General features: G+C 38.5%; 1 protein-coding gene across 1 annotated transcript in view; it reads right to left on the bottom strand.

Moving 5' to 3' along the window:
• Nucleotides 1–1,019: 1,019 nt before the first annotated feature.
• Nucleotides 1,020–17,632, bottom strand: part of LOC123512279 (ATP-dependent RNA helicase Ddx1-like) — a 16,677-nt gene continuing 64 nt past the window's right edge. Inside the window, exons 1-15 of the mRNA XM_045268566.1 lie at nucleotides 17,592–17,632; nucleotides 15,419–15,470; nucleotides 14,418–14,599; nucleotides 13,664–13,863; nucleotides 12,438–12,680; nucleotides 10,339–10,512; nucleotides 9,032–9,286; nucleotides 8,380–8,502; nucleotides 7,522–7,708; nucleotides 6,031–6,171; nucleotides 5,271–5,420; nucleotides 4,661–4,797; nucleotides 3,913–4,014; nucleotides 2,950–3,070; nucleotides 1,020–2,272 (exon numbers count right to left, since the gene is read on the bottom strand). The exon at nucleotides 17,592–17,632 is cut by the window's right edge and continues 64 nt beyond it. Coding sequence (XP_045124501.1) covers nucleotides 2,145–2,272; nucleotides 2,950–3,070; nucleotides 3,913–4,014; nucleotides 4,661–4,797; nucleotides 5,271–5,420; nucleotides 6,031–6,171; nucleotides 7,522–7,708; nucleotides 8,380–8,502; nucleotides 9,032–9,286; nucleotides 10,339–10,512; nucleotides 12,438–12,680; nucleotides 13,664–13,863; nucleotides 14,418–14,599; nucleotides 15,419–15,470; nucleotides 17,592–17,607 — 2,211 coding nt within the window. The 5' untranslated portion in view covers nucleotides 17,608–17,632 and the 3' untranslated portion in view covers nucleotides 1,020–2,144. The remainder of the gene's footprint in view (nucleotides 2,273–2,949; nucleotides 3,071–3,912; nucleotides 4,015–4,660; nucleotides 4,798–5,270; nucleotides 5,421–6,030; nucleotides 6,172–7,521; nucleotides 7,709–8,379; nucleotides 8,503–9,031; nucleotides 9,287–10,338; nucleotides 10,513–12,437; nucleotides 12,681–13,663; nucleotides 13,864–14,417; nucleotides 14,600–15,418; nucleotides 15,471–17,591) is intronic.

The following is a 17,632-nucleotide window of genomic DNA, read 5'->3' as shown; positions in this document are numbered from 1 at the left end:
CTAAGTTCAAATATCTCTCTCTACAAAAAAAAAAAAAAAAAAAAAAAAGAAACTAAATATGCTAAGTTCAAATCTCTCTGAAAAAAAAAAATGAATAAAAAAAAGTTTCAAATCCCTCCATATCAGATATACTACTGTAATTCTAACTCCCCAAATTAATGCAGATGTACTATCTAAATTCACTCCTGAAACTCCCTGTATTCTATTTCAAATTCCACTAAATCTAATGGGTACTATTTCAGATCCCTAAAATGAAACTTTATCTCAAACCACTTTAAATTATTCCAAAAAACTGATGTACCAGTTATTTCAAATCTCCCCAAGGCCACACAGATGATTAGTGGGATTCTCAAGAGTTTCTTCACTTAATAATGTAAAAATTTTGTCAATCAGCCTCTAGAATGATAAAAACACCTTAAAAAAACTCATGCAAATTTGAAGAAATCCTCTTGAAATGATGGTGAAGCAATGAAATGTTTGAGAATATAAACCTAAGCTGAAGTTTATGACAGGTGGTTATAAAGGGCTCATAAGGATCTACAAAAATCTTCGCAGCCCTAACACCTACAAAATCATGGTGGTTATAAGTAGTGTAGTTTATTAGTATAAGCCTGATGTACTATTCCCAATCCCCAAAACAATGTTACAACAGTGAATTGAAAAACCAGGTTGAAAGATATGAATGCACTACAATACAATACATAATACTTCAGACAACTTACCTTTACTGCCTCAATAATCTTTGTTTTACTCTCACTCCAGGCAAACCTTTCATCTGCCAAGAACATGAGTACTTTTTTCTCCAGGCACCTTTTGAATACCTGCAGCCTTATTTTCTATTTTCTATTGCCTGTTGAAATACATGTTACACTATAATCTAAATATGTTTAACTCCAAAGCTAGATTTTATACATGTAATTTGATATAGTTGTTTTAATGAATTACTATGGTTTAAAAGGGAATTGAACAACTACCAGCTAAATAAATGCAGAGCCGTGAATGACCAGAAAAACACAAGATGCCATTGGTTTTGCTTTAATGCATTGTTCAGGGGCTTAAAAGTAACAATTTCTGATTCATGCAAGGCTGCCTGGGATTAACTGCACCGGTTCAGAAGCATTTTTGATAATAAATAATTTGAGCGACACATGACACAAAAATAGTAACATTATCTTCAGTCTGGTATACAGATGGAAAACATGATGTACACTCAACACTGCAAACATTTGAGGACTAATGATGGATGTGTATGGCATTGAACAAACTTTTGGCATTCTGACTTTGGCAATCACTGTATACACAAGGAATATGTGAGGAATCATATACTGAATGTATGACATGTGAAGTGTGAGTGTGTGTGTGTGTGTGTGTGTGTTCAAATGTGAGTAAGATTTTTAGCTGCTGCTACTCAGACCTTATGAAACCTGTAGAGAGTTTGAGCTGTCAGTGAAAACAAACTTGTATTTATTGATTAAGTCTGCATTATTTATCAAAACCAATTCCTATTTATGAAGAATTTGCATCATTCATCAATACAAGTTGGTATAAATCATAAAGCAAGCTTGTACCATTTACAAAAACAATCCTCTATTATTGATTACGACCAACTTCTCAATGACCACAAGCTTCTGTCACTGATCACAACCAACTTTTACATCTAATAAGACAAGTTTCTATTATCATGAGAAATACCACACCTCCATATATGTCAGAATCTGTCTATGGTAACTATGAGCACAACTGCCAACACTAAATGTCATCTTTATGATTAGCTACCATGAAAGGACTGGAAGGCCTTTCACACAACTAGGATACTGGTGGCTAACTTCCCTGTTAACACAAAGTCCTGACATATGAAGTACCATGCTTAGCTTACACCTCTAATCAGAACTGTGAATTTTCATGAATGTTTTTCCTCTTGATGATAGAAACTCCTTAATAGACTGACTGGAATCACAAAAACACACTCAAAAACTTCAATAGCTTCCAAGAGGGCAAGTTAACAGTTGGTCATAAAAGGCGCTCAAGGATTTGAGAGTAAGGTTCTGGCTAGCTAACTTCCTTGATTATAACTTTTAATAGTGTTTCTCATCAGCTGCATGAATGATGACTATGAAACAATTCCTTCCTATGCACTAGTCCATTTACCGTGTCCAAGGGTAGACTTTGCCGTACTGACGCTTAAGATAAACGTTTTGAGTTTCCTTCTCTAGTTTGGCCAACTCACTAACAGCAGGTGCCAGCTGCTCCACATGAGTCTGGTAATTGGAGCCTGGAAACAAAGTAAAACCAGGACGTTAGAAGGTCATCCCTGAAATGCATCTGCTGTCTTAATCATCTTATTACAACATTTTACTAAAAGGCACAGGGAAAAATCTGAAAATATGCATTATCATGAATTATTTATTATCCCAAATTAACCAAAACTTATCCAAATTAACAATGGGTGCAGTTTTAAATTAATATGAGAACTTTGGATACTGTAAAAGAATATAAAGCAAACAGATGACAAGTTATGGATCATGAGAACCTATATTCGGACAGCCTGAAAAAGAGAGACAAAGATAAAAAAAAAAAAAAGTGCAGCAATTAGAATAGGCAAAAAAACAATGTAAACAAAGAGCTGGATAAGAGATAAGTTAAGATAAACTTGGCTGCTTTGGAAGAGATAAGAAGCTGGTAAAGATGACTGGACAACACTGGAGAAGACTTGTTGTACAGTGGAACCATCCCAGCTAATAATGGCTACAATGATGACAATGCTTATGATAACCTGCACCACTACCACTTATCCTCCACTTTTGGATATTCACTGAATTTTCTTTAAGGTTTGACACCTCAGTGGGCCCTTTTTTCTCCTCCCTTTCATTGCTTTAGCCAGTGCCCTTCAAATAACAAAATAAATAAATATAAAAATGATAAAAAAACCCTGATCCAGCAGCCACTCACCTGTATGTCCTTTCTTCTCTCCATACACCACCTTGCCGTCAAACTCATCCACAGGCACCTTCATGTCCTTGTCTACTTGCTGGATTGTCACACCAAGGTGCTCCTCGATATCTGCCAAGTACTGCAAGACAAAGGAAGAAATGCATTGAATAGGAAGAACAGTAAGAGGTGAAAGACTAGCTGCATGTATATTACAAATGACAAAAGATAAAGGGGTGTAGCAATCCTTGGTTACTAATGTCTGCAGGGGCATGGCACTTTGGTAAGGTAAGGTACTGCAGGGAGAGGAAGCAAAAGCACTCTATCAATATCTACATGCAACACTTGAAGCAGAAACGAACCATACACTGAGAAGAATATTGGAGTTTTAGATTGTTGGAAAGAGATGTGCAGAAAGACCAAAGAAGACCTGATGGTGTGTGGAGGAAATCATAAAAGGGTCAGCTTGAAAGAAACCATCTACAGCCACACAGAAACACATGAAAACACAGAACTTAAAAGACAATATAAAAAGTTCAAAGAGAAAGTAAAACTGTACACTATGCTATTTATGTTATTTCTGTATGGATGAAAACTTACTATCTTATTCAACACAAAGAACACTAAAAATACTGAAAAATAAATACAATACACAGTAAGACAACATAACATACACTACATAAACACAATAAAACGACACAATTTATAAAGAAAATAATAAAACTATGACATGACAAACAAAACACAGAGAAAGGACACACTGAATAAGGAAAATAACAAGAAAAGTACTTACTGAACATGACAATCAGAAACAATAAAAAACGTACAATTCACAAGGAAGCCAACACTACTAAACACAAACTTCAAATCAATAACAAGAAGTACTTTTCAACATGACAGCCAGAAACACTAGAAAACATACAGTTCACAAGGAAGCCAACACAACTAAACATGACCTTCAAATCACCAGCACACACCACCCACCTGGGGCTCGTTGTACCAGGTGCAGCAGCCTCGCTCAGTGGTGAGGCGAGTATTGTAGCAGTTACGGCCTCGGCTTGGGCACCACTCCCCGTGATACCACACCTGAGGGTAAAATCATAGAAGTGACTTGCGCCCATATTCAGAAACAACCTGCTCTCTTAACACAACAATTTTCCAAGACTAAAAAGACTTGCCGGGTTTTCAAGATGGTTACTCATTAAAATAAACTAGAAATCTTGCTAATCCATCACAAAAACCATGAAGATGTCCTTTGAAATATGAGTATCTTCAACTAGAGCCTTTGGAAAGTAGTGATGGTGAGACGGCAAAGTGTTTCTGAATACAGGTGTTGGTCTGATGCTTCTGAACAATACACAGCAAATCTCTTCCTTAACTCACTTTGACTTTGTTTAGTGCTTTATAACTAGCACTGCAAATCCCTCTCCAAAATGACTTTAAAGGATTTACTGGACACACATAAGGAAAGGTTCTAAACGTTAGTTCACTGATTTCTTGTTATATTTTGGAAATGCAAATATTGTCATTAAGTAGGTGAGATGCTGCTATGACTGGCTAACTACCATGTAATAGTGACCTTCTCTACAATGCACTAGTTAAGTCACAGGATCCATTTGGTGTGCTATAGAAATGTCTTGACCATCTAAAGATATTTCTGATTACAGCCATATCAAATAATCCTTCCCTCTCTACACCAGAAATCAATGAGCAGTTCAGCATGTGGCCTCACCTTCTCTGGGACGGCCGACACCAGGGAGATGGCCAGCCCCATCCTCTCAGCTCGGCCCACACGCCCAATGCGGTGAACATAATTGCTCTTCTCGTCCGGCAGAGTCACATTAATGATGAAAGGAAGCCCTGATACATCTAAAACACAAAACAACAATTATAACACTTCCATTACTTCATAGTAATACAAGAAAGAAAATAGATTCAAATTCGAAAATTAACAATTTTGCAAACACAAACACCAATCACAACATTGAAAAAAAACAAGTGATCTCATTTTACAATAAAAGACAGAAGCTAACAGTAATATGCATCATTTTGCTTTTCTAGTGATACAATAATGAAATCCTCTTCAGGGAGGTGGATTTGTCAAATATTAAAGAGACAGAGCTCATCTTTGTGGGAATGGTTATGTTATTTTATAAGAGGTAGAATTGAAGACTAGATCTAAATATCTATCTATCCAGCTCATTTATGAACCATGACATCTACAGTGAAAAATGCAAAATCTATGAAACCTACTACATGACCAAGGGTAGAAAAATTAATAATACTGAGCCTGAATTCTTGTTGCAAGGCAGACAATGACAATAAACACAGTGGAAAGTTACCAATTCCTCGAGCGGCAACGTCAGTACAAATGAGGAACTTGACATTGCCATCCTTAAATGACTGCAGGTTGGCCTTCCGCTCGCCTGGCTTGCGGTCGCCGTGCAGACACACACAGGAGTAAGGGTTGCCTCGGTTGTGGGCACCACCACCTGCACCAAGGCATCAGAATCAAGCCACTATAATAATGTACATTGCATAGTTCTACCTGTACAATTTAACCACACACATACAAATAAGTGTTTCAAATAAAATAAGAACACGAGAAAACAAGAGAAGATGCAAGATGTGTGGCCTTCATATTGTAATTTCTGGGCCTACATATGGAAAACCATATATATTGAATAGCAACCTTAATCTCACAATTTCACCTTATGGCAAAAAAAAAAAAATTCCCTGATACAACATAAGTTAAAATGTATGTCACCACAATTCTATTAGTATCTGATAAGCTATAGAAACATACACAGCTTAACCCTTTCACTACAATACGAAACAATTACCAATACCAGACGTAATACACGAAATTGTTATAAGCATTTACAAGGAAAAAGGAGATAAAAAGCATGAATTTGCAATTTTTAGTTAGCTTAAAATGAGAGGTGACTACTGAACAAATAAAGATACCTCAGAATGATCAGTCATTAAAGAAAGATGTACCAAATAGCAGTCAAAAGCTTAAGACCAGAGACACACATTAACAATATCCCTGGACCACAAAGCCAGTACTCTCACTCTTACCCTCCTTCCCAGGCAACTCACCGATCTGGTTGAAGTAGCGCTCCATGTTATCACAGTCTAGCTTGGTGCGGCAGAAAACGAGAGCCTTGTCCATGTTGTGTATGTCAATTGCCTTCACACACAGCTCTCCCTTTAGCATCTTCACTGCCTCACTCAGCGTCTCTGGAAAAGACAGGACATGATAAAGTACACACAAAGATGAATATTCTAAAAAAGGGGTCTGGAGTAAAGCTATTGATGACGTACAATAAAAAGATTAATACTTTGTAGTAGTCTGGAATGGAACTATTAAAGAGAGAACAAGGAGAGACAATTAAATGGTATGGATATGGAAGTGGGGTTGCAAAGAAAGTGAATAGCAAAAGACAGTTTTCCCCTATAACATAATGAGAGAGAGAGAGAGAGAGAGAGAGAGAGAGAGAGAGAGAGAGAGAGAGAGAGAGAGAGAGAGAGAGAGAGAGAGAGAGAGAGAGAGAGAGAGAGAGAGAGAGAGAGAGAGAGAGAGAGAGAGAGAGAGAGAGAGACTCCTTTATAGCACCACATTACTTTAGAAAGCCCTAAACAAGATCACTCCTACTCTTCTTTAAAGGAAACTACAACCTTGTCACAGACTATTTCAATAAACATCAGGCCTATACAATCTTCTTAAGTCACTATAAATTAAGACACGTCACTTTCTTTAGAGTATATTTAAAGATCTTAGCTATGGAAATCTGTAATTTGTATTTTTAGGTAAAGTATTAAGATCTAAATTACTGAAATCACATGTGCCAAAGAAAAAGATCAGAGTAACAAGGAAAACGTCAGGCAGAATTTACCCCTTCAATACCGAGATGCATTTTTAAGTTTTGTATGTGATTAGACAATTTTATTTATATTAGGAAGAGTCTATGGAGGTCAAGAGATTAATAGCCAGAGTCCTTCCTATTTTGATTCCCACATAAGTTTTTGAAGCTGTATAAAACTGCCAGATTGTAACCAGAATGAATATGGAAAAGCATCTTAGTACTGAAGAAGTTAAGAGACAGGACATAAACTTTATTCAATCCAATAAGAACACAATCAGGTAGAAACACACACAAACACTAACACAAGATATAAAGTAGGACCAAAAGGCAAAACACAAGCTTAACTCACCAAAACTGCAATCAAGAACACACAAAACAAAGGAAAACAAAAAAGAATCACATTTCCAGAAGCAACGTAAGTGTTGTATGAATTATGGTAAAGACTTGACTTCATTTAAGAGCAAGGTTTGAAAACATTTATCCCTCTTTTTTGGCTAACTCTCTCAGATCTGCAAGGGAACTGACAACTAAGTGGGTCTTTTTTTTGGGGGTTTATATTCCCCTTACATAAAAACAAACACCAAACATAAGAAAATAAGAACACAAGAAAAGAGGAAATCTGCAAGAGGCTGTCTGGTCTACACATGGCAGTCCTTGTAAGAGAAAAGCTACCTAATTCCATCCATCATCCCCAAACACCAACACAACAAACACACACACTCACCTGGCGTGTTGTTGCCCGGCCGAACACCATCCTTGGCATGTACACCGTCAGTCTGCACATGGCGCCGCAGGGAGGTCCAGCTGTTGTCTGTCCTGGGGTCCACTCGCACTACAACATGGTGGACTGTCTCGGGCACTGAGTCCTCCCCCTTCAGATCAACCCAGGTGGGGAAGTGCATCAGTCGCTCCTGTGATGAGAGAAGGTGTGAGGTGGTGTGATGTGGTCACATTATCTTGGCTAACTCTCTCGGACCTGCTCGAGACAGGCATCTAAGTGGGCCCTTTTGTTTCATCATTTTTATTGCCCATGGTCAGATTTCCCCTCATACATAAAAAAGAAAAGAAAATAGAAAGTTATGAGGAGTGGTGTGAGAAAGCAAATAAGGGTACAGTAATGAGGTGTGGTGTTGTGTGGTAGAGGAAAGAGGAAACTGTTGTGGTGTAGTGTGGTGTGTGGTGTAATTTGATTCAGGGTAATGTTTTGTGCAGTGAAGAGGAGCAACACAAGCTGTAGTAGTCTGTTGTACAATGCAGTGTTGTATGAATTATGGTAAAATTTCATGTTGTGCTGTGATGTAACTCCAACTGTGGTGACATAAGATAGCATGTGGTGTTATATAAATCTGGGTATGTTTTTGTCATGCAGGGAAGCAATGCAAACTTCTGTGATCTGAGGCATTGTGCAGTGTTATATAGATCACAGTAAAGTGTTATGATGTGGAACAATGCAAGCTGCTGTAGGATAAAGAGGTTGAAGTACAGTCCACAATGCAACTGCTGTAGGATGAAGTACAGTGTATCCATTCATCCCACACCTAGCCAGTATCATAACACAACAGTTCTCAGCACATTAACCCACCGCCATGCGCTTCACTTCAAATGAATGGAGGGTGGCGGAACAGACCACCATCTGCAGCCTCTTTCCATCTGATGTGATCTTGGGGATGGAGTTGTAGATGTTATTGATTAACTTCTCATGTCCCTGTGTGGAGAAAAAGACACATTTATGAAGTACCTCATTGCTGTGTTGCAAGATAGAATAGTTTGCATCAGTTTACTGTGCCCTTCCTCGTGCCCTGCCTTCATAAAAATAATCTACTGTCATAGTATGCTTAATATTAATTCTACATATATGCATTCCAGACTCCTTGAAATAACACTTTATGAGTAGATGTTTAGACAGAAGTGTTATTTCAAGGAGTGTGTAGAATGCATAAAGTTAATAATCTTAAGCATATTATGACGGTATATTATTTCTATCTCACTCACGGCCAAAACACTCCTTCTTTCAATCTATCCAGCCCTATCACAGGTTAAAAAATGTTCATGAAGGAGATTAAGGAAGTAAAAAGTAATAATGAATAACAACATAAATCTCTACCAAGCTAAAGAAAACTCCTTGACTCAACCTAAGCTATTATGGGGTAGATTATTTATAGAAAAATCTGGAAGGTGGAAATGTTCAAGATAGAAAATACAGATACATGTACAAAATTTCCTCATTGAATTACCTGTTTAAGCAATCCATCAGCTTCATCCAACACAAAGAATTTACAAGACTGCAGGGAGAGCTGGCCAGTGTTGATGAGCTCCTCCAGTCGGCCGGGCGTGCCACAAACAATGTCCACTCCTTTGTTGAGGGCGGCGATCTGGTCCTTGACGGGGATGCCGCCCACCACCAACAGGTCCCGCACCAGGGGGTTCTCCAGGTGCTTGCGGAACAGCTGCACCTGCTTCAGTGTCTGCTCAGCAAGTTCTCTGGACGGCTGCGGGGGGAGATTACTAAACTTACTAAACTGCTGCAGAAGGCTTTTTTCTTCCTCTCACCCCTATTCTGTCCAACTCTCTAATGCAAGAGTTAAGCAGTATTCTCAATCATTCATACCTTTCTCTTTTCTTTCCTGCCTGCTTCTGTATTTCCATCTTCCTACGACTTTCTTTTAAGAGGGAGATTTCAAGACATTTGTCCCAGACTTCTACTAACCTTTTAGGGAACTGGCAATCAAGAGGGCCTTTTTTTTGTTATATTTCTTGTTGCCCTTGGCCAGCTTCCCCTCTTCCATGATTTCATATTGTCTTTTTTTTATGAATAAGTGCTAGTGTCCCTTCACATAAAACTGTATAAAAATGTGAATATCATCTACTGTGATAAAAATTACTCCAGAAAGCTTTAAACCAATGATCATAATTACTTACCTACCTATTAAGACTATCCTCTAAGAAAATAGGGCTTTATGAAACCATCTTACTGGGAAGAAGACCTTTTAACACAAACAATTCTAATGAGCCTCACCTAAACAACCAACACAGCCACATAAAGACTGCCTTAGTGGACCATCTAACTGGAAAGAAGACCTTTTAACACAAACAATTCTAATGAACCTCATATAAACAACCAACACGGCCACATAAAGACTGCCTTTAATGTCTGCATCATAACACCATGGGAACTTTTTTTTTTTTTTTTTTATTTATACCATGTGGGCTTTTCACGGGAATTTCTGGGCTAAAGGGGATACTTTTTGTGGTACCTCATATCTTAAAGCCCACCCGCTAGGAAACCGTTGCCCCGAGTGAGAAAGCCCAACCTACACTCAGACCATGGACAGGATTCGAACCTGTGCACTTGGAGACCTCTCGGACACCAAAGCATGCATGGTTTCACTGTACCACGGCGGTCCAAACTTCACAGCAAGGTTAAAAGCCTGATGGATAGTATCTTGGGAATCTATTAAAAGACTACTGTATCTATCTATTAAAGAACACTGTGTATATTTCAAGACTCACTCACTCACTTAGCAGACTTCAGCAGTGTTACCTCAATGATGATGGCCTGAGGGGCATTGTTCTGGACCTTCTGTGGCTTGTCTCCCGAACCCCTCATCCCCCCATGCACGGTGCACTCCTTGCTGGCCTCACACAATGCCATGAAGCCGTTCTTCGGGGGGTACTTGAAGTCTTTTGTCCCAAAGTTGAAGGTGACCTCTGCATTCTGAAAGGGAATTGGTGTTATGTTAATTGCGATACCTCAACCATAATGTGACCTAAATTACATCTAGGTAAAATCTGTACACAAATTCCCATATTAAAGAGTATATCAATTACATAACAGAAATAAAAAGTATATATTGTAAACCTTGAGCTATTTAAATCCTAATATCAAAACAATCAATTAACACATGCTCTTAGTTTCAAGAGTATGGGGATCAATTTTTTGAAGCAATAACACTTTCTGCTGACAAATTTTTAGCACATCATCATGAATTATTGAATATTGGATGTCAGGCCAAACTTCCATTTCATCGGTTGTAAAACTAAAATTTCAATAAATCAGTTTCATCTGAGGAAAAATCACTTGGCTGGCTATAAGAAAAACCATAGGAAGTTTGCAAATTACAAAATACAACGAGACCTGGACAGGCTGATGGCATGGGCAGACAGGTGGCAGATGGAGTTTAATTCTAAAGTGTCAGGTTATGCATTTAGGTAAAGACAACACAAACTTTAGCTATGAGATGGAGGGATGTTGGCTAGAGGCAGTAGAGGAGGGAAAGGACTTAGGAGTAGTGATAGACAGGACTATGAAATTTTCAAAGCAATGTTTAGAAGCAAGAAATAGGGCAAATAGGATCCTGGGTTTTATAAATAGAAATGTTAGTTATAAAAGTAAGGAAGTGGTGCGTAGCTTATATAATTCCTATGTTAGGCCCCATTTAGAGTATTGCATACAGGCCTGGTCACCTCATTATAGGCAGGATATCAAAATGTTAGAAGCAGTTCAGAGAAGAGCAACTAGGATGATACCAGCATTAAAGCGCCTGGAGTATAGAGATAGATTAAAGGAATTAAACATGTTTTCATTTGAGAGGAGATGTATAAGAGGGATATGATAGAGTTATTTAAAATGTTCTCAGATACAAACTACATAGATGTGAGATCTTTCTTTACCTTAGAGGAGGGAAATAGGACTAGAAATCATGGCAGGAAGATTAGAAAGCAAGGCTGCAGGTTAGATATAAGAAAATATTTCTTTAGTCATAGGGTGGTAGACTTCTGGAATGCATTGCCAGAGAGGGTTGTAAATAGCACTAGTTTGATGATGTTTAAAAACAGATTAGATAAGCACTTAAATTTATTAGATTTATAATTATGTATAGTGCTGCATGATAGTTTTTATAAGAAATTTACTATAGTTAAACAAGACATGATCCCCATGTATGGGGATCACAGATTGTAGAGGAATTCGCTTCAGGACTTAGCCCTGTTAATGGGCCAAATATTTAGAATTAGTATATAATGTATTGTGTACTTGTAAGTGTATCTTTAAGTACTGATAACGAGGTCGCTGTGCGACTGATACAGGATAACCTAGATGGGCCCTGGTGGCCCTTTGTTATCCTATTATTTATGTTATGTTATGTTATGTTAACCCTTCCAAAAAGATATTTCCTGAATTTCAAAATGTCTTCTACATATAAATAACATTCAAATTCTTCGTTTCTGTCCATGTGTCAGCTCTGTGGCAATGGAGGACTTCTTCAAGACCACAGATTTATTCTCTTTTAGTATACAGCAAGAACCAGCCATTTTCTGGATACAACAGTCAGGCATACAGATAGACAGATGGATAGATAGCAATTAATACATTAACTTCATTCCTTGTGGGACTTTCTGGCATAACACCATATTTCTAGAGAACAGTATATATCAGTCTTGAGATACATGTGGATAAATAACGTACTAAAAATGATAATAAGTGCATTCTTAAAGTCAAAAGAGTGGAAGAGCACAAGACAAGTAGTGCATAGACAGCTTCCTACAAAACTGACCAGCACAATGGATAGCAGAAGAGAGAGAGGGACACACAGAAGGAATGAGATGGCAGGACACTGGCTGGTAACCTCCTTCAGTCCTCACCTTGAGCACAACAGCAGGATGAAACACAGCATTCTTGAATTCGCTGCGTAGAGTGAAAGCCTTGCCCAAGTCCACACCATTCTTGCTGTAACTCATCTCCATGCTGTCCAGGTCCAGGTGGCAGCCAAGAGTGTCATTCAGACCAAAACACTCTCCATACTCATCAAACTGCTTACAATTGGACTTCTTACCAGTGCCACCAAACCCAAACCCATTCTTGCATGTGCCAAGATCCAAGGCTGCCTGGAATTGTAGTTTTATGGTAATCTTGCATGTTCCTTACTTCACAAAATATACAACTCATAACACTGTTTTACGGTAATCTAGCATTTAACACCTTTAGTACCATGGTGCATTTCCATATTCATTCTACTTACTATCTGGTGATTTTATACAGCTTCAGAAACTTATGTGGGGACTAAAAGAGTGAAGATTATGGCCATTAATCTTCTGACCTCCACAGAGCCTTCCAGATCTCAATAAAGGGGTCTAATCATTAACAAATCCCAGGGTAAAAATGTGCCCCAGTATTGAAGTGGTTAAGTAAAAGTTCACCTAATTTGGTTCAATAGTAATCCTGCATATTTTGGGAAAGTAACTAGTGTTGGGAAGAACAAAGTATGGCTGATATCAATTAAGATGACATGGCATGAAAAAGAATGATACACACCACAGTAAGAGAAACATATATATAATGGCAACTTCTCATATACAGAGTTAATATAATGATTTTTCACACATTTGTACAAAGAAATATTGCTCTGAGTTCTGAGAGTTAAAATTGTAAAAAGTTCACAATGACACATGCTGTCTATGAATGTGAACAAGAAATTCTTATCAACAATGGGATACGTATGTTAAGGTCTGAAATCAGGCAATACCATGGTAAACCTTCAGCTGTACATAGCATACATTAAACACAAAGGAAGATTATCCGCACACACAAGCAAAGGTTAAAGTAATCATCCTACACTTTTCATATATTTGGAGGAAAGGAGAAAATATATTACATTTCCCTTCTGTAACTTTTAACCTGTTTCCTTTACATGGAATACCAACACAGCTAAAACAAACACAGAAACAAGCTAATCAATAATAACTCCAAGTCTATCAATGATATCAATGCTAACAAAAAATTAATTATGCAAAAAAAAAGTAAAGGTAAATAAAAAATACGATACAAATTAAAACCTCAACAAGAATTAAGGTAGCCACAACACACTCACCTGAGGAGTGGACCAGCCCACCCTGCACAGGCCCTCATCGGACACCAACGCCTCAAAGAAGTATTTGCCCTTGCCTGTCACGCCCTTAGTGCAGCGGACACCCTGCCACGCCTTGGGGTCGCGGGACTGGCAGCGCAGGCCGTCAGGGGTCACGGCCAGCCCAGCGTCACGGTCAAAGAAGCTCATCAGCCACAGTGGGGCTTCAGGGAATGTGAGAAAATTTGTTAGACTTATGGCTTTCTTGCATGTTTCTTTCTCTTTTTCTTTTTCTACTCTCAGAATTAATTTACCTTTTTCCTGCAACTTTGAATGGTCAACCTATGGACTTCTGCATAAAAAGTACTGAAATACACATTAAGAGTCTACATACATATTGCATTAATACATACTAAAATGCAATTTCTGAAATGTAACTTATCACCATACTACCATAATATTTAATGTACTATATACCATCTTCAACTCTACAGAACAGAATAAAGTTCTACTTTCTTTCTTCTTTTCTTTATACCCTTTGAGAAATCCAACAATTAAAAGCTACCCTCCTGTTGATCCTCTGAAATGTAACATACACATGAATATGAATACAATAACAGACTTGCATCTCGTACCAATAAAACACGCCATTACCTCATCCCTCTCTCCTAAAAGTCCCATCAGTTACAGAGTTAACACTTTCAACTGCTAGCCATTACAGTCCTACATTCAATACAAATATGCTGGTGACTTCAACTTCCATGCAGCTTTTACTTACACACTTCCTTGGTGACCTTGGATGTCTTCCCCTGCTGGATGTCCTTGAGTGACTCCCACACAATCTGCAGGATGGGCAGACAAAAGGCACCAGTCTTGCCACTCCCTGTCTCGGCAGCCATCAACACATCACCACCACCGAGGATGAGTGGAATGGCCTCGTTCTGAACATCAGTCGGCAACCTGCAGATTCACCAACATAGCTTGCTACCATCAGCACCACCCATCTTCAATCATCATAATTTTTCTTAATATCTTGATTTTTCTTTCATACTTATCATCTCCTTTATAAACCATCTCTAGGTACGTAATTTTTTCTCAGTGCAGTACTTATAATAATTAATATCAAATTTGCTGATTTGCTTACTAGGCATAAAAGCAAAGGGAAAATGGCCTGGAAGAGTTACTGATCATGACAATTTAGAAGCAGCTCAATTCAATTTATTCATTACTCTGTACATTCAAAGATAAATGGGGCACTCAAACTAAGTTTCAGTAATTATCAAGGTAATTACATACTACTTGTAATGTTGGCAAGTTTATTTATATTCTATTGATAACTAACAAGACTGTCTTCTTTTAGATTAATTTCAAATTCACCATTTACATAACTTCAGAATGATTTCAGCTTTCAGTATTTCATTACACACATATCTACACACATACACACACACACACACACACACCGCGTAGTGTAGTGGTTAGCACGCTCGACTCACAATCGAGAGGCCTGGGTTCGAGTCCCGGTAAGCGGCGAGGCAAATGGGCAAGCCTCTTAATGTGTGGCCCCTGTTCACCTAGCAGTAAATAGGTACGGGATGTAACTCGAGGGGTTGTGGCCTCGCTTTCCCGGTGTGGGTTGTGTGTGATGTGGTCTCAGTCCTACCCAAAGATCGGTCTATGAGCTCTGAGCTCGCTCCGTTAATGGGGAAGACTGGCTGGGTGACCAGCAGCCGACCGAGGTGAATTACAAGGTGAATTACACACACACAAAACACTCACGTCCAGTCCATCTCCTCAACTGCCTTGGCTATTTCAGGCATGACGCCCATCTCTGAAAAGAGAAGACAAAATGCTAAGTAAGAGCTCCCAGCATAACAATACCAAAGTATTTGATGAAATCCCACACCAGGAAATGTTCACGGCTGTTCAGTAACAGACCTATAATATCTTCAAGACTAGTGTGCAGTTGTTAGTATGCAGAGCCCAGACTGTTAGATGGGGTACGGATATATACGGTCACAAAAAATATGACTTCATAATTTGATGGTTTGTACTAATCATGGAATCTGTGGTTTAAATCATATTCTTCATAAACATTTTGATGTGATGGTTACATTTAAAACCATTGGAACTACTGAACTTTGTGCCTCCTATAATCACACAAATTATTGTAGAAGTGTATACATATTTGATAGTTAAAAGTAACCAGGTATTACAACATGACAGAGATCTTCTGGCAATCCAAGGGCCATGTAATTTCCTATTGAGGTCAGGTTTATTTGAGACAAAGAAGAGATTTAAAAGCATAAATTTTCAAGCTTTGATAGGATAATTATTCTTAATATATCATAAAATATAAAAGCTGTATGTTACGCAACACATTCTTTTACTTCCAGAAAAAAGACTACTTAATCAACATTTTACATGAATTCAGTATGATGCTACTCAAATTATATTAATCTGAACTAAATTCATACAATACTTTCACATTAGTACAATGCAGCATCACTGCTGGTAGGTGGCACAGCTCTTCCACACCTTTCACACATTAGTATTAAGAACATTTTTTTCTTCTGTACTTTATGAAAATGGAGAAAAATACAAATAGCTACTACCAAAATACCAAAAGGTTTAGATCTATCTACCTGACAGTGGCAGCACTTTTTTGTTTTTGTTTTTTAGACTGGTTTTGAACAGTATGTATAGAGAACATCAACAGTTTGACATTAAGTCACAGGGAATGCATCAATTGTTACATTTTGATGCTTAGAACATGAAATCAGAACTCTTAATCATTACAAAAATAAATGCTTGATGTCACCACATGTGGTGTCACCGCTATCCCACACTTATACTGCCTTGCTGTGCTCATTGCCGCTGTGAGTTTGTAAATTAGCTATGTGCCATACTTTGTAAGTTCCTCCTTGTTTAGTAAACTAAGAACTTGTGTCCTTCCTGTTGTTACCCTGCCTCTCTCTGTGTCTGTCTGAGTCGCTGCCAGCCCTGGTATGTTTGGTAAGTAACAAGGTGCTCAAAAGTGTTGCTTTGCCTCTGCTAGTCAACGGGCCCTAGTCTACATTCCTGGTGAGCTACCACCATTGTCCTGTGCCTCCTGGTCAATGGCTGTGGTGGAGGTTGTGATGACAAAAGGGCAGCATTATAACTATATATACTTAGGGGAATTACCTAAATATAGGGATCAAGTGTGGATTTTGTATTTCAAGCATCAAAATACAATCGTTGATCCATTCCCAACTAAACCTAACGTAACCTATCCCTGATCACTACCAGGTGTTTTCAGTCTGCTGGTCTCAGGAGAGAAGGCTAAGGGAGTAGACTGTAATGAGAAGTGCAGAGAAGAAAATTGTCAAAGAAAATTTTTGACTCCTTGTGGTGCACTCTTTTTTATGCCAGCTAGAGTGCTAAAGCTCTCTTGCATTGCCTTTTTAACATTATCAAACAAAAACAGATGACAGAATATTACACCACGTTAGTCCAGAACTCAACCTGCTATACCTCATCCACCCACATACACTGTGTACATCAACATCTAGAACACCCCTGTCCACCCACCATCTAGCACCACCCACGCCCATGCCCACCATCCGGCACTACCCACGCCCATGCCCACCATCCGGCACCGCCCACACCCTTCCACCATCCGGCACACCACACAAACCAGACCTCACCAGTACATCACAACACACAAACATACAAGATGCATTAAACTGTAGAACATCCAAAATTAATCACTAAATAACATAACATAAATATAATACGAAAATATATAATGCATTAAAACACCGACAGGTCACAACCTCGGTCATCTTCATAAATAGTAAACTAGAGTGACTAACAATCTGGGACTGATATTAGGGATTCATGGTGTTGTATGGGTGTAGTGAAGGGTGATGGTCAGTGCGTAGTGTCGCCATAAATAGGGAAATAATACCTTCGAAAGCCGCCATGATCGATGGGTGCGTGGCCGCCTGG

Source organism: Portunus trituberculatus, chromosome 33, assembly GCF_017591435.1.
Source record: "Portunus trituberculatus isolate SZX2019 chromosome 33, ASM1759143v1, whole genome shotgun sequence".
Taxonomy (NCBI): Eukaryota; Metazoa; Arthropoda; class Malacostraca; order Decapoda; family Portunidae; genus Portunus; species Portunus trituberculatus.
The sequence above is the reverse complement of the archived record's forward strand: the minus strand, read 5'-3'. Positions and strand labels throughout refer to the sequence as shown.